The following is a 21,840-nucleotide window of genomic DNA, read 5'->3' on the forward strand; positions in this document are numbered from 1 at the left end:
TAATATCCAATTGTTTCAAGTGGTAACACTGTACGAACAGGGGGGCAGATTGGATTTTAAAACTTCTCATTTCTAAGTGGCCTCAAGGAATTGGCCCAATATGCAGATGAGAACAATGCATTTGTACATAGTGTTGTTTAATGATGGTCACAGACTTTAAGAAGTTCATTTCTTAACATAGGTTTAAATCACAGTAAGTTCTGCATGGTTTACATGAACAATTAGATTATATAAAATGTGTCCCTATTACCTATTCCTTCCAGATGAAGTCTGGAATAGAATATAAAAAACACCACCTATATTTTCTGTACAATAATTAGACGTTTCTGGTACTCGGTGCAGTAAAGAAATTTTCTATTCACAGGAAATGGTTTAAGTTCTAATTCTTCTTCCCATAGCCGGTTATACTGAAGCTTCAGAGCGTGTAGGAGAACAATGTCTGTTACTGTACAGTACATATAGGTTGGGTCCAGGCCCTGTACTATAACTATCTATCACATATTGGTTTAATTACATGTCCGTTCCGTTCTCAAACATTACCATGTAAATACTGGGTTCCGATCCCTGCTGTCTGCTTCTATTGATCTACTGTATTCCTACACAATGCTTTGTAACATTTATTTCAAGTTTTGGCCATAATTTTACTTATTACTGAATCGTTCCGATAATGTGCTTAGAAACAGAGAAATATTACGGTCAACTGGGTCTTTGGACCAAAGGGGGGGACGGGGGGTACTAATAGTTGTAAAATTGTCTTTGGTAACCTCCCTATTAAGTCTGTAGCTGTATGCACCTGATATTTTAGTTATGTGATCTTTTAGTTATTTTGCTAGTAGGTTAGTTAGTTATATTATTTCCAACAAATCCCAACCAGTTTTCAATGGACTATAATAATCGGTGTTCCTGTCAGTACCTTTTGTCTTCCTCATGGTTTCCTGTCAACTCGTCTACAGACTTTCACCGGATGGGTCATGGTGAGTAGCCCAGGATTTTCCAAACCCAGTCCTCAAGCAGCACTGACAGGACCGGTTTTCCCGGTGACAAGTGACATAATTATACCACCCTGTGGCTCTGTTGCAATGTATCAGCCAGTAATGATTACACCTCCAAGAAGATCTGGAGAACACGCTCTGTTAGGGGGGCCCGAGGACTGGGTTTGGCAAACGTCTCTTATGAGAAACACATTGTGTGTGATACAATAAGAGAGATAATGTAACAGTTGCCCCTCTGTGTGCATTGGGTACTGTAGGGATCTGTAGGTCTCGGGGAAGCGGGAGAGAGAACTTACCCTGAACCCACTATTGCAGGGAAGCTGATTCCTAACATTGGACACTTTACCTGTATGTATATAGACACTTCTAAAATGCACAACATATGTGGTGAGAATGACACGTATAGGAAGTCTGCTTGAGATTCAGTCTTCTGCCCCATGGTGTTAGACACGAGATGGCACCATCTTGGTAATTCATCATGGACACACACAGAACAAGGGATATTCACCTGGAAGTCATGCATCCATACCTGGTTCCATACTCGTTCCTGACTGCATGTTCCGACCTGTTTAAAGATAAAACAGGTGTATGTGGCCTTGAAAGGCTGAAGGAAGGCATGCTGCTACACAGATTTATAGAGAGCTAAGCTGTTGTCAATGACAGAGAGAGGGGCTTTTATTCATAGATGGCCGTAACTCAGCGTCATTATAAACCACCAAAGTGCTAGTAATATTTTTAAGCCCGTTTCTTTCGATTAAAGGTAATCCCACACTTTCCTACATTTTGAGCCTTGAAAATATATAATATACTTAATATAAAGTGACACTCAATCAAAACTATTTAGGTTCAACAGTCCCGAACGGTGAGATTTAGTGGTTTTGGGCTAAAGATGACATTTTAATGGATTCATTCTCAAGGTAAAGAGTGAGAATCCATTTGGGACGTCCATTTTTTTGGGCACGGAGCCCAACGCTTGAAACTGCTGATGAATCTCCAGTCTAAATGACCAGAATTGACTCAATGAATATCTGCAGTAATTTAAACGTTTTTAACGTAAAACCATCTTTATTCCCAAACTGTCCTGATGACTCCACAGACTTTTAATGTGAGACATTATTCCATCTAGCAAACACTTGACAGTCCACCGGAATAAAATATAAATCCTACAATTTGATTTTAATCCTGTCAGTGTGTACGACAGGATCTTGAGTCTTCTGACTATGGAATCTGTACTAGCAGAGAGGAGAAGACACTTCTAATTTGTGTCATTTATTTCAATTTCTGTCTTCTGTGACACATGTCCTCTTTTGGGTCTAGATTAAGGGAACAGCCACAGCTTTTATTAGTTTTTACAACCGAGAAGGAAATGTGAAGCGGCACGGTGCTTATTCTACATGTCTTTCATGTTTCAAGGGCATCTGTAGATTGTTCAGAACCATCAGAAAGATCTGTGTCATTCGTAGTTCGTTTTAGGTACAAGTAATATATTGTAGACCAGCAAAGTGTCTTGTGATCCCAACTATTACAGGAGCAAATGAATAAAGACAATCTCTGCTGCTCTGACTGTATAAACATTCCCCAAGGGTCCGATTTATTTCCGCGGCTTCCAGGATCAATACCCACACAAGTATGTGCCAATCACCAGAGGTGAGAGGAGGGTATAGCTGTGTGGGACTTGCCCAGATATCATTCAGATCCAACAGAATGAATGATGCTTCTCATCATACAGATTAGAGGTAATGCATAAATTCTACCAACCATTTATCACTATCCTATAAGGATGTTATAACTGTTGCTGATCACATAACATGCCGTATGTCCGTATACGAGGCACAGACCTCCGTCTTTACAAGAATTGTCACTATTACACCCCTGAGCCCCTAAATGTTTAAAAACAACAACTATTCAAGTTGTGTAAATAAGGTAAATTGGCCGCTCCAAGATGTTTGGCCAGTTGGTCTTAGGGGTATATTCTAAGTGAATCTTGGACAATTTTGTAGTCATTTGTTTTTTAAAACAGCAATTTTATTAAAGACAAAGATTTGTATCATTCATATCTAGGTGCGTGTTTGTACTTTTCTATGTCACCCAATCTACCTGATTTTCAGCTGTACTCACTTTATCTGTAATATCCCTTCCCAGTCTAATAGTAAAACATAAATACAATGTAAACCACTGTTTGTAAAGTTCGCAAACACTTCTAAAAATATTCCAGATATTGGGCTCCATTTATGTAGATGAGATGAAGGTGGACAGTGTGGGGACATGGAAGTGCCATTGTGTGATTGGCTTGAGTACATAGGAGGTGAGTGGAGTGTTGTGTGGACTGAGTGTGAGTGGTAGTGGATTAGAGTGGGGAATGGAGGAATGCTGGGTGGATTGTGTGATTGGTGTTTGGATATAGATGGTGAGTGGAGTGTAGACTGAGTGTGAGTGGTAGTGGATCACCTGTACAGTGGTTAGAAAGTGGGAGAGTGGTGGATGAAATATGGTTCTTTGGTTGGAAAGAATTGCAGTAAGTTATATAGAGGGTTCAGAGTGTTTTGCATATCTATGTGATGTTACTATATATTACAAGGGAAATAAACACATTTTGCAAACATAGATCTGCAGAGGTCACTTTATTATTTTCTACCTATCGCCTACTGATCGTATTCATAGAATTTAAATCCCCGGCAATCTCTGTGACACCATCTCACCAAGCGGCCACTGTCTCTGCTTAGGTTGGAAGGTGCCCAAGGCCAATTTTGAGCAGTTCATTTAGTTCCGATTCAATCTACATGACAGCGGCGCTTATAAATCAGAGTTTAATGAGAGCTCTCCACCTGTCTGCCCCAGCATTTAATAACCTCTCCGCTGGCTTGGAGGCCCTCCAACAGTCACACATCTTTAACCCCTGAGAGTGTGCGGCACAAAATACATGTCAGTTCCACAGTACAACACTTTGGTTTCATCTTTTTGTGCTGCATTTACATTGGTTTATATCCCCCAGACATAAGTCATTGCCAATGTTTTCTGTACTTTTGTGACTGGCCATGTAAAAAAGATGGTCCATGCACACACAGGCTATACAGTATAGGCATTGGGGGTGGTCGGTAGGTATTACTTGCTTTGCTCAGTTCAAAGGTACAAAATCAAATTGGCAGACAGACAAGTCTACCAACACTGGCTTTATAGTGATCGACCAGTGAGCATTATATCAGTAGTGGGAAATTGATGGAAACACTCTTGAAAGAGATGTAGAATATCTCAAATCCAGTAACTTACAGGATCCCAGACAGCATGGATCTACTGGGGGGAGATCATGTCAAACAAATCTTATTGACTTTTTTGACTGGGTGACTAAAGTAATAGATCAAGGGCGGGAGGGCGTAGTGTAGCTTGTCTGGATTTTAATAAGACTTTGCAATGTGGGACAGTGTCAAGACTATTAAATAAACTTGAAAGCCTGGGATTGGATTCTAATATAGTTAAATGGCTAAGAACTTGGAGTGCATTCACAAGAGGGAAAGGTTACCAGTGGAGTACCCCAGGGATCCGTACTTGGACCAGTGCTTTTTAATATCTTTATTGGAGACATTGCAAGTGGTATTAGAGGAATGGTCAAGAGAGTGGCAACTATAGTTTAATGGCAAAAAATGCAAAATCATGCACTTGGGTCTCAAAAACCCAAAGGTTAAATATAGTATTAATGGCACTATACTGGAAACTACTGTGTAGGAAAGGGATCTAGGAGTCACTATTTCAGGTGACATAAAGGCAGGTAAGCAATGTAACAAAGCAATGAGGAATGGAAGTCAGATGCTTGGTTGTATAGGGAGAGGAATCAGTAGCAGAAAGAAAGAAGTAATAATATCACTGTATAGGTCACTGGTATGGCCTCATCTAGATACTGTGTTCAGTTCTGGAGGCCATATCTCTGAAGGATATAGAGACTGTACAAAGAAGGGCAACTAAAATGGTGCATGGTCTACAGCTCAAAACTTACCCGGAAAAACTAAAATATCTTAATATGTATAGTTTGGAGCAGAGAAGGGAAAGGGGGGACGTGATGGAAACTTTCAAATATATCAAGGGTTATAACAAGGTGCAGAAGGAAAACATTCTACAAAGGAAGAGAAGGATTAGAACAGGAGGACATGTACTGACACTGGGGGGAAGGAGGTTCAGAGAAAATGTGAGGAACAACTACTGCACAGAAAGGGTGGTGGATACGTGGAATAGCCTCCATCAGAGGTGGTAGAGGATAATACAGTAGAGCAGTTTAAACATGCTTGGGATAGACATAAGGATATCCATAAAAAGATTAAAGGACTAAATAGGGTTTGAGGTTACCAAAGGTTATTAAATAAAAAATGGGCAGACTAGATGGGCCAAGCGGTTCTTACCTGTGGTCAAATTCTATGTTTCTATGAGCGGTGTTATATAGAGGGTAGCATATAATAAGTTTTAATGCAGCTTTATGCAGAGAATAAGCCAGTCACTAAGAGAGGGTGGCACTATAATAAATCTAAATATATTATATACAATACAGTGCTTCATACCACCCCCCCCACACCTCTTCTTTACACCAGGAAGAATTGGTGCTGCTAGTTGGGATGAATATGCTCTGTGTAGATGTAAGTGATGATCTTGTGCTGCAATGTATAATCTCGGTGATATTGTAATGTCAAGATGAGTGATCTCTGTGCTGGATGATATTTCTGCTTGGTACAATGCAATTTAAATGAAATGATGCAGCCGTGTAACTTTATGGCAAATTAAAAATGGCCACTCGGGTATTTTCTTCCTATCTGGATCTCGGCTGAAGAAGACTAATACAACCTCACCGGTTGGTGTCAGGTTTCACCTTGAAGGCACCTTCGTTCTTGTACTACATTAGCCAGCCATAATAACCTTACAGACAATGTAATGAAGTTCCAGTGATAAACTGTTGTAAGTTTAATATGTTACAGCCCCCTCTGGCAGTGAAGCATTGCACAAGTCAAACATTCACACACTAAACTTCCTTAACAAATTGTCTTCATTTCCTTCCTTGTGTGAGAAATCTGTATTTGTGGAGACATCGCTACAATGAGTACAGGAGAGTATAAACGGTTTGGGATCGGAGTGTCAGCTACGTGCCACAGGAGAGGTCACCGAAACGTGGCCGCAGGCACGGTGCACCAAATGGGTCAAACAATATTTACAGTATATTATAAACTTTTATATTCCGTTATAAAGTTGGCAGGTGATTTATGTACTATAAAGAGGTGACTGAAGGTGTGCAAGGAACACACAGCCAAGCGGGTCTGTCCTAATTTACAAAGTTTTCCTTTTTAATTGCATATGTACACCGGCATAGAAGACGCCATAGATAGCCTATATAGACTACATGTGCAGATTGTTTTGCCTGTCCTATGAGTGACATCTCCTAAGTAACAATGGTGGCTTCCCAAGAGCAGATGAAACCTATAAGAAAATAATTATAAATGGTCAGAATAGAATGAAGCTATACTCTCCACATAGGCTTTGATCTGTTTCTACGGCTATTTGTATGGCCATTAGTATTGTTAACTAACGTGAACATGCTACCGCTTGTGCTACCGCGTAATACCTTCACTGTAGAACACAAGTAGAAGCGTAATGTTTTATTGTACAAGAGATCTTTCTTCCCAATGCAATATTAATTTCCCATGCAATTAATGCTTCTAAAACCAACTACAGTGAGACGAGAGATATTTAACTGGCTGAATAATAAGCTTTGAGCATATTTGCTCTGAGCATTTTTTCCTCTGATAAACTCAGCAGAAAATTGCCGCTGAAAGTTTCTCCGTGTTTTTCAGAACCTAATCCCAAAGGTTAAATGTTAATTACTTTTGCACACCAAAAAGACGTTCCGTTAGAGCGATTAAAAGCTGTGTGTGACACCTAATGAAGAGTTTGTGCTGCTCGAACGCATACTTTCGTTTTAATGTAACAGTATTGTCATCTATTTCTAAGATTAGAAAGTTGTTGCCAGGAAATTATGTGTAACATGATTCTTTTCTCATCACTTTGCACTATTATCGCATGTAATCACTAACTGTGACGCCAGGTCCTGGGTTGTTTCTAAGCAATGCACATTGATCTAGACTGGAAACATCTTCAGATATTAATTGCTCCTGTGTGACTGTGCCCCATTCACATCAATGTGTCACCAGTTGGTGTTGGAAGCTTAATTTTCAATTGAGTCATCTAAATTTTTATTTCAGATACATTAAGATGTTTACACCACTCTCCCCCATACTAGTGCTAGGGTAGTATGGCCATCCAATCAGGAGCCAGCACGTGCACTGAATCCCACCCTCCAGCATTTAGAGAGCTTTACACAAGCAGAGGACCCCACAGAGCTTAAGTATCGAAACCCTGCTATATAGAAAAAGAAAGTGGGGGTCTGAGGGGAGGGCTCCCCACTTGGGTATTAGGGGTTCCAAGGGGAGGGCTCCCCACTTAAGTATTAGTATAGGGAAGGGGGCCTTAATATGTCTTCCCCACTGTAATCACTATCCGTTTAGCGCTATGTTACCCTTTCCCACCAGTATCTACCCTTTTCCAATCTACCAGCCAATCGCCATTCTGCTCAGAGTTTTTTCGACTTTTCAGATGCAGGAAGCCAAAGTACTGGTTGCTTTTAGCTGTTCTAAATAACACAAGATCCAGAGAGGATGAAGTATCAGCCGGAGGATCTAAGTGGTGTGATCAGACTTTATCTCACAGACCCAGCAATAGGGCAATGTCAGGATTATCTCTTGTGGTTGGTTTATAGACTGTTCCGACTAAATGTAAAATGTCTGAGAGACTATTATCACATGTCTGAGAACAGACAGAATGTGTCCTTCTCTGGGACTTATTCCCTTCAATGCTCAACAGGGTCATTTATGTACAGTCTTCACCAGTTTAACGATCTAACAAGAGAACTCTTAGAGCTAGATTTACTAAGCTGCAGGTTTGAAAAAGTGGGGATGTTGCCTATAGCAACCAGTCAGATTCTAGCTGTCATTTTGCAAAAGGTACTAAATAAATGAAAGCTAGAATCTGATTGGTTGCTATAGGCAACATCCCTACTTTTTCAAACCTGCAGCTTAGTAAATCTAGCCCTTAATGTTTACTGCCCAGACTGTAGGGCAGGTTGAGGCAACCTAGTCTCTATGTCCTGTGAAACTCTCTGCCGCGGCTCCCCATGTACCTTTTAAACTCTACAGCGGTCCCCCATCTGCTGTGAAAGCCCAAGTGAACCAGAGCCACAGTCTTCCTACCTCTGCTGTAAGACCATAACTCCTGCTGTACTCTGGAGAACTAAGTTCATGGTTTAGAACAATTCTTGTTATTTGTAGCCCCTGCAGAGCAAGTGGTCTAAGATCTGATCAATACCTTATTCCTCAGGAAATTCACTACAAATATTATGGCTGTTATTGTTAGAGATCGCGGCGGCCGCGGGCACCACCGCGACTCTCCAGGATCCTCCAATCACGTCCCGGCCGTTGCTACGGTAACCGGAACGTCACTTCCGGTTTCCACATCCCGGTTGCCTGGGCAACAACCGGGACGCTACAGATTCCCTGACGCCGCGCCCGGCCAGCTGGTTAATAGGCGGGCGCGCGCGCACAGGGATAGTTAGGTGAGAGCCAATCATGGCTGTCCAGGTGCCTAGGAGGCAGCTCGTAGAGGAGTCAGTTATTAGTATGCAGCTGAGCACTGCATTACGATTGGCCACCAGCACTTCTATCTATTAGGCGTCTCCTGTGTGGGCTCCTCTCGGATTGGCTGCTTGAACTATTTAAGACAATGAGGACTAAGCCTCATTGCCGGTTATAGCGTTCTGTCCTCAGTCCTGCTGCCTGCTTGTGCTATCTGTTTTGGTTCCTGCTACCTTGGATTTGACTACCCGTGTTTTGACCCCTGCTTGTTATTGGACCTGTGACCCTTCTCTTCAGACCTCGACCTTTTGCCTGGAATTCAGATTTTGCTTCTCTGCCTGTGAGTTTGACCCTTCGCTTGTCTTTGGATATTGCATCTGTGCCTGTGACCCTTTGACCTAGGATTCTTCTTAACTACAGTCGGCCAATCACTCCACTTCTGGGAACTCCTTTAAGTCAGTATACGTTACTCGACCCTCGGTCGGCCTGCAGCCCAGTCTGTCCCCACCACTAGGGGCTCCAGCGAACACCTGGCCTTCAGAGTAGTTCCCGAGTTTCACTGTACTGACTTGGGAGTTCCTAACAGTTAGCACTTGGATTGTAGATATATTGTACATTGTTACTGGTTGGTATGAGGCACATTCCTGTCTCCTATGTACTTCAAGGTTTTATATAAGTTAGGCATTTATATTTCTCCAGTCCTGTGGTCCACAACCTACAGTCAATAACTTAAATTATCTTCAGTAACTCTTTCCTGATACAGCTGAACTGCTATGGTAGGCTGTCTATATGTCACTCACTTATATTAGAGTAAGAAAGATAGTGTACGGCACTGCTGGGCGATTTCTAGTTATGTTTCTCAGTCTTCTGGATAAACCTTAACATATGTGCAAAATCTCAGAGGAACATCTGCAGAAGGCTGGTGACATTAGGTACAGGATCTCCATCCCCAAAAGATCACACCACTAAATAATCTTGGTTATGTTCTAACGTCACCAAGCTCTAGTGCCCCACGGGGCCGTGTCCATATTTCTATAGTTATCCAGCACTTATGACGTTGACAAATAGCTGCTTCCAGAGATAAGACTGCAGCTTATTAGTTCATTAGCAATTACAGTAGTGACCTCACTGGTGACTGGTACACTGACAGAAGAGCTAACACTCAATGTCCTTGCCAGCATCTTCAGTAGAATGACTATTTCAGGAGGATGGGGTATATTCCTAATGATCCTGCACTTTGAAAGTTTGCTGTTCTCGGGACTGGTGAAAGAGTAACGTGCACCCTAGGAAGTTTAGGAAGAGAAGGGTGGTGAAAATCTCAGTGGGGCTCTCCATCAGTATCACGGCACAAGTTAGGAAGTGTGCAGGGCGAGCTCAAGATTATTTAAATAAACACCCTCCCGTTGTTGTCCAATTAGGAAGGTCCTTGTTTAACTTAAATCCCCAGGGTGGCCGTGCTCCGTGCAATAAAAAAAAAAATTTAAGTAGTTTTTTTTTTGGGGGTTTTTTTTTTAGGTGCCCCAGAACTGTTCGCACTCTGGGCTGTGATTCACCTAATGGTAGCACCAGCTCGAGCTATTCTGCTAGTTGGCGGAAGGGTGGTTAACTGTATAACTATTACCAAGTATGGAGTTGTTATAGTCTACCGGTGTTAAGTCAGAATTTTTGTGTGCTGAGCACAAATGTTCTATGTAATTTATATTGTATGGATCATCTCTTCTGCGCCCTTTTCTTCTCCTAAAGTAGCGTCTGTCAAATGACTTCTCTATATTTATTCAAGACCTATAATTATGAGATCATAAAGGGGTTGTATACTCCTCTAGTTTTAAATAGCCAATCATTTGCTTTTGACAACAGCCTGCCAGGAGCAGGGATAAGATTGAAAAGGGGGGGGGGGGGGGATTCAATGCAGGAGAAGGTGGCACTTGATTGGCTGTGAGGCATGGCCACCAATCTCACAGCCAATCAAATGCTGTCCACTCTGAAACACCCCCCCCCCCCCCCCATTTTTAAATTTCCTTTTGTATGATTGCAAAAAAAGGAGCAATCGTCATGTAACCAAAGCGAGTGTACAACTCCTTAGACTCTCTTCACAGACCGTCTCATGCTTGTAATTTGTATATAAAAGACTCCCTCACCTTGTTCTTTCAGTCGAATAATCTCTGTGTCAGACCCAAAGCTGTTCCAGGCAGTACAGTTGTATATGGTCTGGAAGTCGGCCCGAACGATATTGCTGATGGTCAGCGTAGAGATGACCCCCTCATCCGTGCTGACTGTTTCCACCGTGTACCGACCGGAGGTCCCCGATTCTAGGACATTTTCTTTCCAAGACCAGGCCTGTGTTAGGGGGACAGAAGAGCGGAGGATTAGGAGATTATGTGACTTCCATTTACATTGCACAGTAAAGGCAGGATGTGACATAATGGAACGTCTGGTAATATTAGGATGTGATACATTTAGGGTTAGCATCGTATCTTGTGCTGGGGGTTGACTGTATAAGATTTTAGGATTACCCAGCGATGTGTTGCTGTCAAACCTATGCATGTCATGTTCGTTGCTTCTGTAAAAATAGATGAAGCCTTTTTAAGCTCCTGAAATTCATCCTCTGTCCTATGTGTCTGCCAATCACAGAGCAATTTAATATTGTCAAACTTAGAAGCTTAAGTGCCGAAATTGCAGGAAGATTTCCCATTAAAGCCGTCACAAGAGAATGAATTATTGAAAGACTTTATTATTTCCTTGTTTAACCTCCTTATATTGCATTTACCATGAAAAGTTACTCAAGAAAGGAGTCATTTCCCTGTGATGCACTTATCAATCCATCTAAGGCAGCCGTGTCCCAGTACACAGCTAGACCCTTATCAATGTCAAGAGAGAGTCAAGTCGTCATGAAGAGGCATTGAAATAACATTTAGAATTAGGCCTTTGTCTATGGAGTGTTTAGTGTAAAACAAATGATGAAAGGGAAATTATCCAAAACAAAATATCAAATAAAAACACTAATGTGTTATCCCAGAGATTTGTTCTACGTAAGATATAAAGCTGTACACAATACTACACCATGATCTAGGTCTAGTTTTTGTCTTCTGACAGTCATGTGCTTTAGTATTAGTCTGACTGTCGTAATTATTAGACAGGTCTACATTTGTTTTCAGGTGCAAAACAGCAGAAATGTGAATAACAATGTTTGCACATCCTCCTATAACTGATTAGGACATATCTATGCTGCACAATCTGTTCCACTTTATGTAAACGTTCACATAACTTGATTGGACTTGGGGCTCATTCACAAGAGCGGTTTTACAAACTGCGTTTCAAACAGAACGCAACTGGAGAAAACCACTGGGATAGCGGCACAAGCTACAGATCAATAAAATATAATGTACAAGACCTTGGAGGAAGCAGCGAGACCATTACGCTATTTTCCTTGTCACAGTGTATATCGGTGCTATGTGAACTGTAGGGGCTGGGGGTATAGCTATCGATGGATTGTAACACTGAGCCATTACTCTGGCAGCTATCTCATACTCTGATTAAAACGCAGAAGAAAACGCTTGTGCGGACGCTGCAGGTGTCCCTGTGGGGGCATGGCTGTGGATGTATGTGTCCTGCAATTACGTGTTCTCTTGTGATTGCCTCTTGATCAATTCATCTCCTGGCACACAGCACACAAGATCTGCAAGAACCTGTGGCTTGTTTGTGTGTAGGTGGGAGGAGGAAGAAATAAAAATAGATTACACAAAGAGTCTTCTCCCCCTCGGCTATCTGAGAGAGTGCAGGGGCTGAAATTGATAGATGCGAGATCAAAGATTTCCTGGTTTTATTTTTGGAATGTGCGGAAGACGCTGCAGTACTGACTCAAGCACCGTCTATAAGTGGTGCAGACATTAACTGTTTCATTCTTTGCATAGATGGTGCATAAGAAGACTGCATGGGAGTAGATGCAGTAAGTGGCAGACTGTCTCTTCTGGTTTTGGATCAGATGTTACCTAGAACTGCCAGGTGCTCTGGGTACGAACAGGAGCCGGGCAGGATGCATGAATGTGCTGCTTCTCCAAGTCAATGTGCAGTCTGTAAAAGTTTTAGCAAAGGGGCGTCCAAATCACAATCAATAATACATTATATTTTCCTTTCACAGGTAATCTCTCTTTAAGACTAGTAAAATGAAGGACTGTTCTACAAACGGTCCTTCAGTTTAGATACTGTATATTGCCCGTTACAATATTAACTTCATGTAAATGTTATTTCTCACTTGTAATGAAAATCCATCAAAGGTTTGAGGGGTAGATTTATCAAACCTTCTAAAATGAAACCTTGCAATAGTTGCTCATAGCAATAAAACAGATTCTAGCTATTATTTCTCTAGTACATTCTAGCACATAACTAGAATGTGATTGGTTGCTGTGGGCAACACCTCCACTCTTACCTTTTAGAAGGTCTGATAAATCTACTCCTGAAAGTGCACAGGTTTCATTGATCGATATCAATGCAGTTGATAGATTGTAAATCCATTAAATCAGGTGTGTTTCCAAACACAGACTGTTATCCACAGGCCTAATCTGAATCCTGGCCAAGCAAAGGTTCAACTCCCTGATCTATATATTATCCCTTTACACACTATATAATAGTCATCTCCTACAATAAGTTGTGATGTGGTACCAAGACAACATCTCTGTATTCAGAATCATAAAGTGTAGACAGGTGTAAAGATAAAGTGAGACGTTCTTACTGTAGAATAGAAGATCTACATGCTCACCATCCAGTCATTACCATAGAACTTAGAGCGGGTTCGGCCTCTGTCCAGCTGGGAGAAGAGATGGGCACGGCCTGCTCCTTATGTGTGACAATCGGCAGCTTTTCAAGTTGAAAAGTGGTAAAAACATTGGATTTCATAAAAGGCAAATCCTCTATTTTTTACCGCTGGAAGTTGGATGATGCGTTTGTCTGGAACACATAGGACATCGAGTTCCTTGTGGTCCTGTTGTCAGTACGAGAATGAGAGAGATGGGATATTGTCCCTCTTTGGGTAGGACTGATACTGTTCTGACAAAGCCCAGTGCTATAAGAAGTGTCAGTGTAAGACTCACATTAGCTGACTGGAGTCTTTTCGTGGGATCGTGCAAAGTATGACGTCAGAACCCTATTTCCATCCAGTTGTTGGGGAATTGTTGTTGTGGAAATGAAGGTAATATGTAGACTGGTATATCTCCAATCTACGTATAGCTCTGTACTTACTATCCTGTCCGGGGGAGGCGTGCTGCGGATGAAACACTTGATTTGCCCCTTCTCGCCATGCAAGGCGTGCTGCGTCTGTGTGCTGGAGATGATGGGAGGTCCTGCAACACAAAACGGATTAAGTCAACACTTTACAGATAACACACATCTCTCTCCCTTGCGTTATTGGACTTTGAAATATATAATCTATATCAAATATAAACCTATATATTACGAATCTATATCAAATATAAACCTATATATTACGAATACAGAACTTATCTAAGTTTATGTGCCTGTACTTTTAAGAAGAAAAGTACTGACCTTTACTCTACATATTACACACTACAGAAGACGACAACAAGTTATGTAACGGTGACATGTTCTTTATTTCACAATAGTAGGCCAAGGAAAAATTTGCTCCAAACAAGGTCAAGAAGACCCCTCCAAGAACATGTCACTTTAATGAAGATTAATGACCGAGACTTAGAGTGTTAGCTGTGATGTAAGCTGGGAAGGTGTGTTTTTTCTAGAAAAGAATAAGTTAATCAAATATAGATTGTCAATTGGCATTTGAGACATAATATCTTTTAATTAAGAATAGAAATAGTTTATTTTGGAAACCTGCTCATTTCAATTATTATTTAAAGAGAAGATTAGAAAAATCATATACAGGTGCAACTGGGTTTTTGGAGACCTTTAAACTGAAATGTCATAAATACTTTGTTTACCTCCCCCCCCCCCCTTTCAAGTGATAAGATGATTTGCAGATAATGTTATTTAATGTCTCTTCTTCCTTCAGTTTGAAAAGACAGCGGCCTGAGCTCATCTCTTCCCTTCACTGTTCCCTACAATGAAACTTGACAGGCCGCTATAACAATGTTGAATGACTGTGACCTCGCTCACCCTTAGCGTAGCAGAGACATCATTTAGATGAGTAACAATGTTTGCAAATCATTGTATTCTCAATGGGTGAATATAAACATTATGGGTGAGATGATACATTAATAGTCTTGCAAAGGGGTCCACGCTGTGTCAGGGTATGATGTCGTCCATTTATAATATTTTGATAGAAATTACCTACGACTCTCAGGGCCACCACGAGAGAGAATGGGAGAGGGACCTAGGCTCAGCCCCGGATGAGTGTTCATGGGAAGAGGTTCGAGACTGGTTGCTAAAAGTTCTGTTTTGACCCAAATCAAAGAAACGGTGTATAAGCTTTACTATCGATCGTACTATACGCCAGATCGGTTCTCCAAAATGTTTCCTAATGTCGCTCTGAACTGCTGGTGGAATAGGGATATTTTGCTCCACACATACTGGACTTGTCCTCACATTGTCCCCTTTTGGACGACCGTGCAGTCTGTTAAGTCATTATATGACCAGCCGATCTCTAAGGATCGCTGGTCACTCCTCCTTTCTCGTCCTATGCCAACTGAAAATGAGGAGTCCAACACATTGCTCTCACATTGTTGCCAGTGCAAAATCTTGCTGACTGTTGTGTGTGCCAGACATTGGCTGGCAAAGCATGCTGGGTTATAGTTTCACAACACCTGGAGAGCCACAGGCCGTCCAGGCCTGGACGAGGCAATAGATCGAAAGCCCTTTACTTTTAATGCCCGTTGATATTGATGTTGTTGAAATAAGAGAATCAGGCGTTGGCTCCGAAAACATTTCATGTTAGAGCGTCTCAGTCTCTCAATTCTTAGATTAATGGAGTATTTTTAGTACAGCTAAAATATTACCATCAGCACAATGGCAGCATATTTCATTTACAAATCCCGAGGGCACAAGAGGCAGGAAAATAATAATAATAATAAAAAAAAACACACCAGCCGGCTGCATCTGTCTCTCACCGGCACATTGAGCTAAAGAAAGCGTGGAAATTGAGTCATAAAGTCCCAGGAAACCTCAGAAAGAAAAATGGGACAATGGGAAACGTCAACTAGAGTTGCAGAACATTACCTGCAAACAGACAGCAGGGGGAGCTGTGGTCTCAGCCATTCTGGACTTTGTATACCGACACTTGTACAGTTCTACAGCTGTTACCAGGAATCTTCCTCATTGTTCTAGGTTTGGCAGTATAGAGATCTCAGGGGCCCCTCTTTAGCATCCTTATGTAGTGCACAGATACAGGAGACTGTTATTATATTGATGTAATACATCTTAATTCATTTAATTCCTTATGTCACCTCGCAGCTGAAGAGTGTCTCAGTGGACCCTGGGTTTATATTTCTACCAGGATCCTTCAGCCATTGAAGGAGGAGAGGCTGCAAGACTTATTCTTCAGTAAAGATTTAATTTACTGCTGGGCATTAAATATTTAACTGTATAATCGATCAATATGTGGAGGAAGGTGTGGAACCGAACTCTGTCCATAAACAGTGAATTTTTCAGTTAAGAGCAGAGAATAATTCTTTGGGATGGTCATGTGTCCGTCTGCGGAGTTGTGCTAACCTGTAGCGATGTAGTGTGTTCAACTCAGACAGCAGGCCGAAGTTGTGCCATATTGTATACTATACAGCCGGAGTAGACGTGGGGCCTGATTCATTAAGGATCTTAACTTGAGAAACTTCTTATTTTAGTCTCCTGGACAAAACCATGTTACAATGCAAGGGGTGCAAATTAGCATTCTGTTTTGCACATAAGTTAAATAGTTTTTTTTATGTAGCACACAAATACTCGATAGCTTATTTGTACACTGAAAGTTGATATTTGTGTGCTACATGAAAAAACAGTCACTATTTAACTTATGTGCAAAACAGAATACTAATTTGCACCCCTTGCATTGTAACATGGTTTTGTCCAGGAGACTAAAATAAGAAGTTTCTTAAGTTAAGATCCTTAATGAATCAGGCCCGTGATGTGTAACATGTAACTATCGCCACATCACCAGCATCTATATACCCGCACCACTGCAGAAGAGCAGATGAAATGGTTCTATAATCATTCCTCACGCTCTCTGTCTGTACAGATTATATTTACCAGAACCTGCCGGTTGTTAATCTGTTTTATACATTGCAGTAAGAGTGCTGTAACGACACAATGTGTCATTGACTGTCCATTTAGTCAGCCCAGGTCACTGGCACATTGTAGAGGGTAGATGATGGCTTTGTGTTCTCCTATAGATCCCCGTAGTGTTTACTGAATCGGCAGATAAAGACTATATAGATTTTCTCTCTCCTCGTTACTGTCACCTTGTTTCACGATGGACATAGTTTAACCTTTGTGGTGCTGTAGATCTCTTGTTCTCTAGCTCTGCGTTCATTCCCCAGTAACTGTGCTCAGTGGTACCTGGTGAAGGCATCTTATTACAGCCACAAGTCCTGTCTGTGTTTTATTAGCTAATAGGGAGCTGTTCCAGAGACTTCCCACACTGCACTGCTCTCCCTATTTAACATAAAGTCACTTTGTACTAGGCAGAAAACTTCTCCTACAATACGTTTTAATCAGCCCAAGTTCAGTGTTTTTTTTCCCAAGCACTGACTGTGATTTCTTGCGTCAGGCTACATGCTTTAATATTTTGTCAGCATCTGAAGTAAACATCAAAGCTTTGTGCTGTCACAGAACTGACTGTGGCTAAGGACACTAAACTAAACTAAAAGAATTGGTTTAGTGTTTAAGACCTGACCGTAAACCCATGACCCAGTCACGCCGTAGACCCAGCATCCATTCATTGTGAGATTCAGTAACTGACATTGTATCCGGGACACAGCGTCTGTTGCCGAGTCAAAGTGTTTGCCCTTTACGGAAGGTAATATTGTCTGTTCCAGGTCATTATAAAGGACAGAGCAGAAGGCCAACACACTTCCTCTCACTCCACTGGTTAGCCGACAGGTCTCTTCCAAGGTGAACTGTGAAACACTGACATATGGCTCATATCCAACGCTAAGATTTGTTCTGATGTTAATCAGGCCAATATTTCACCATGTTTGGTTTCATCCTGCAGAATACCTGATCTTCTAATCAATTAGATGTCAACGTGTGTGGTCCACATAACTCTGCTTTACTTGTTCAGCCATTTACTCCATCATACAACAATGATATCAAACCGAGGTATATCGCGCACCATCCATGGGGCCTGTAAAATGAGTGCAACTGGTTCTCTGTGCTTCAGAAAAGTACACTTGGGATATGAATTGGTAAACAGCTGTTGTGAGGAGGTGGGGGAGCAGACAACAGGAGCAATTCTGCACTCACCTGGCAGATGTGGAAGACTCTGTTTATATAAATCGTTGAACTCTGTTAATAACTACAAATAGACACCAGTAGTGACAGTTTTGGAAGTAAATAGAACTATTTTATTATGAAGTCTGGGGATAGTTTTACAGAACCAATATTGTACCTCACTCATGCAGACTATAAAGAGATCTGTGCAAAATAAATCCCCTATTGGGCGTATCATTTACTGAACCAGGTGCCGGGATGATGCTGGATAAATGTGTGATTGGTGAAATGTCTAACTGTGATAAAACTGAAGGAGAGAAGCTGTAAGTACTGTTTTTTAGATGCCGTAGTGATAAGACAGTGATGTCAGAGGCAGAGAAAGAGATGTATATCTATCACAGCTGTTTCTTCAAGTATCCATGCTGCTCCGGTATTAGGAGAAGTTATTGTAAATGTTTCTGGTGGAACAAGTAGATTTATTTCGGAACTAGCAGTCTCCCTGCCCCCTTCTTTATTCATTACAATAGAACACGGCAGGCAGATGCTAAAACTACCATTTTTAATTTACATTGTGTAAATAATGTTGCTGCACATCGCAAAGCAATTATCCCTTAATTAATTCATTTATTTTGAAAGCCGTGGAATATTGCTTTCATCCCCTAGTGCAAAGACAAAGTGCACAATGGTGCAGAATGAGCCCTTCTCAAAAGAAAAAGAGCCCTCAATGCCTCACCCCAAAAACAAAAGGTACCTTAGGAGGCAAAGGTCAGACCCCCTTTGCCACCCGCCAAAGCTTCACCAATGGCTTGACATCTTGCCCATCCTCAAAGGGAGAGGAGTGGAAGGGTTCAGGGGAACAGGAGCCTCAGGGCCACACAATCCCCCCTAGATCTTCAGAAAAGCAGAGCCCATAAGGACCTACCTGAACCACTAAAATCCGTGAAGGAGAAATATAAAAGTGAACGTGACATTCAAAACTGTAAATAATTAGTGTCGTGTGGTTATGGCCCAGCCAAAAGGCCAGGGCAAAGGGAGGTGGTGCGTAAAGGAGGAGGTAAAAATGTGCAGGGTGCTAAAAGCCAGGTGTAACACAGTGATTCTGTGGCACTCCAGAGGTCAGAGGTCAAAGGACCACGCACAGCGCTGCCACTACTGCACTGAGATGTGATTAACCCTTAATGCTGCAGAGAAATTGGAAAGTTTGAATGTGGTTTCTGAGCCATCATGCAACATTAATATGTGTAACAATGGTGTTGCTGTTTCTTCAGGAGATGTGTGTACATGGTATGTTCAGGAGTAACGGGAAACTATTCTGTGACAGGGGACATAGATCCTCCGCTTCCATTATTGAAAGTCTTTTTATTATAAGAATACAAGTCTGAGTCCCCGGCTGTGTCCGGATCTGTTGCTGGTTCGGTGGCTGAGCTCTTGCCGCAGTGCATTGTGGGGCCTCCTCCACACTGCTCACCTATGCATTTTTAACAAGCCAGCTGTTAGCAGCTCTTCCCTGCCAGCTTTGTAACTCCAACGTTCAGCTGAGGATCTCCGGTAACATATGGTCATTCGCTGGTTCTTGGAATTACAATATCATGGATGACAGAACTTCACGTCCCCAAACTCATCCGTTTGATTTGGGGGGTATCAGATTCCGTGTACTGCATTCCAGAATAAAACGGAGCTCTTGTAATTTTCTGTACATCCTGCGGAGTGTAGGGCCCGCTTCTATCCAGCCACGCTGGTGTTCAATTAGACGGAGGGTGAAAGAAAAACACGCCTGGCCTGAGATTTGGGGAATATTATTTAGATTTCTGGTATGCCGCTATCTATATTTAATAGTGCACCTACAGAACCGTGTCTTTAAGAGGAAATAATTGAGGCAGGTCCCAGAGACTGTGAGGCAGAAACATTTATTATGAGCAATAAAGGGTTTATATTCCCTTTAACCCTTTCTGCGGTGACACTGTCCTATCCTCCCACTGGTAGGTGAGAAGACAGCTCACAATGTCTGTGGTGTGGATGATGGCAGGAAATGGATAATGTTGATATTATCCAAGTACAATTGAGTCAATGGATTGAAATATGCTGTGGGGATTTTATGGAAGCGTGCTTGAATTATTTCTGGAGAGCCACAAAACAACCCAAATGTTCTAGTACTTTACACTTAGGTGTATATGGTTTTCCGAAATGCAAGATGGCAGGATTTCCTCGCTCTGCTCGGTCTGTGTGTATGGGGTTTGCAGATGGAGGTGTCCTGTCATCCTATTGATGGGTGTGCAGAATCACAACCTAATATGTTGCATTATAAATCGAATACTGACTTATTCTCTGCATAATAGACCACAATCGGCCATTAAAGTTGAACCTTCTCCCATACATAAAGGAGGCAAGTAGGACCAGCGGACGACCTAGGTGGCCGTTCCTCCCCCCTACTCTGTAGTTGCTTCTTACCCTATCAGGGAGGAGGTGGGGGCAGCAGACTGGGAGCTGTGATATCCTAACCCCGCGTAACAGTGCGACATTTGTGATGAAAGGAAATACGCCATCGTCCTCCACATAAAGCATAACGGTCTTTATTGGTGGTGAGCTACTTTGTAGAAGGTCATTACAAGGTCACCGTTCCTCTCGGGCACAAAGCTTAGGGGGGTGTACATTACTGCCCCCGCCCAGAGAGAACAGACTCCATACGACCAGGATTTGATTGACCAGGAATGGATTACTTGATCCTCCCTCTCATTACCTGGTGGATCTAGAGAGTATAAGTGGCGCACACGCCTGAGGCGCTCAACAATGCGGAGACAGGTGTAGCCAGCGCCTCGCTCTACCTGGCGCCCAGAGCAGGGCGACGGTTGCGTTCGTTATACAATGCATGATTTCATTCTACATTTCAAACCACCTCTCTCCCTGCCTGTGTTGTTTTTCTCGCTGCTGCTTTTGTTTTGTGCTAGCTATTTAATTGTAATTAAACTCCTGCTGTCGATAAGGGAGCGTGAGTAGAAGGAAAACAATATCACTTTGCAAGGCACGGCGAGATAAAGCCAAATGGTGCATTCCTCATCCCGGCTCAATGTGATGCCACTGGCGTATCTCCTCGCCGCTTCTGTCCTCTTCTTATTGCATTATCTCAGTGTGTGTGTTATTTAGGGACAGGAGACCAACTGTGATCTAGGAAATTAGCAGTTACGGGAGCCAGGCTGACATTCAGGATCTGATGCTCTTCAGTTTGGGGGGGTTTGTAATGCCTAAGGTCAATTAGCTTGGCTTTCATTTTACGGTTTATCCCAGTATACTTCAATGGGGTGTGTGCGATGGAAGGGAAGCTTGCAGACTAATTCATTACAAAAAAGACAATTCAATTAGATGTAAGTGTGCTGGTACTCTGTCTCTTTACTGCTAAGGTTTGTCTTCCTTTTATAACTGTCAGATGTCACTGTTGTTGCTGCCCATAGGGTTAAGTCAGGGACTAAATACTATAAATAGATATTTCCATTCTAAAGAGGGAACATGTGAACCACACTCTTCATATAATCTAAACTGAAGAGGATAAGTGTAATATTCAGCTGCATGTCACAATGTAACTGCAATAACACATGTATACCCATATCATCATAATACATCTGTATGTTCCCAACGGGGAATTGCTTAAAAAGAAAAAAAATATTTTATTTACTTTCAGACAAGAAATGTAAATGATGATACGTTTAAATTGGCGCAGAGATTTCAACCCCAAAATCTAAGGACATTAAAAGGCTATTCTCTAAGTGCTAACAAGGCCAGAACAACGCAGAATGAATGATTAACCAAGAGAATAT

The 21,840-nt window shown here is 41.9% G+C and overlaps 1 protein-coding gene across 3 annotated transcripts in view; it reads right to left on the minus strand.

Moving 5' to 3' along the window:
* Positions 1-21,840, minus strand: part of KIRREL3 (kirre like nephrin family adhesion molecule 3) — a 541,498-nt gene that overhangs the window by 33,821 nt on the left and 485,837 nt on the right. For 2 of the 3 annotated variants that reach the window (XM_075190473.1, XM_075190475.1), the window contains exons 11-13: positions 13,886-13,986; positions 10,789-10,987; positions 1,522-1,557 (exon numbers count right to left, since the gene is read on the minus strand). In XM_075190473.1, the coding sequence (XP_075046574.1) occupies positions 1,522-1,557; positions 10,789-10,987; positions 13,886-13,986 (336 nt within the window). The remainder of the gene's footprint in view (positions 1-1,521; positions 1,558-10,788; positions 10,988-13,885; positions 13,987-21,840) is intronic. The other variant, XM_075190474.1, reaches the window with a different exon arrangement.

This window comes from Mixophyes fleayi, chromosome 11 (assembly GCF_038048845.1).
Source record: "Mixophyes fleayi isolate aMixFle1 chromosome 11, aMixFle1.hap1, whole genome shotgun sequence".
Taxonomy (NCBI): domain Eukaryota; kingdom Metazoa; phylum Chordata; class Amphibia; order Anura; family Limnodynastidae; genus Mixophyes; species Mixophyes fleayi.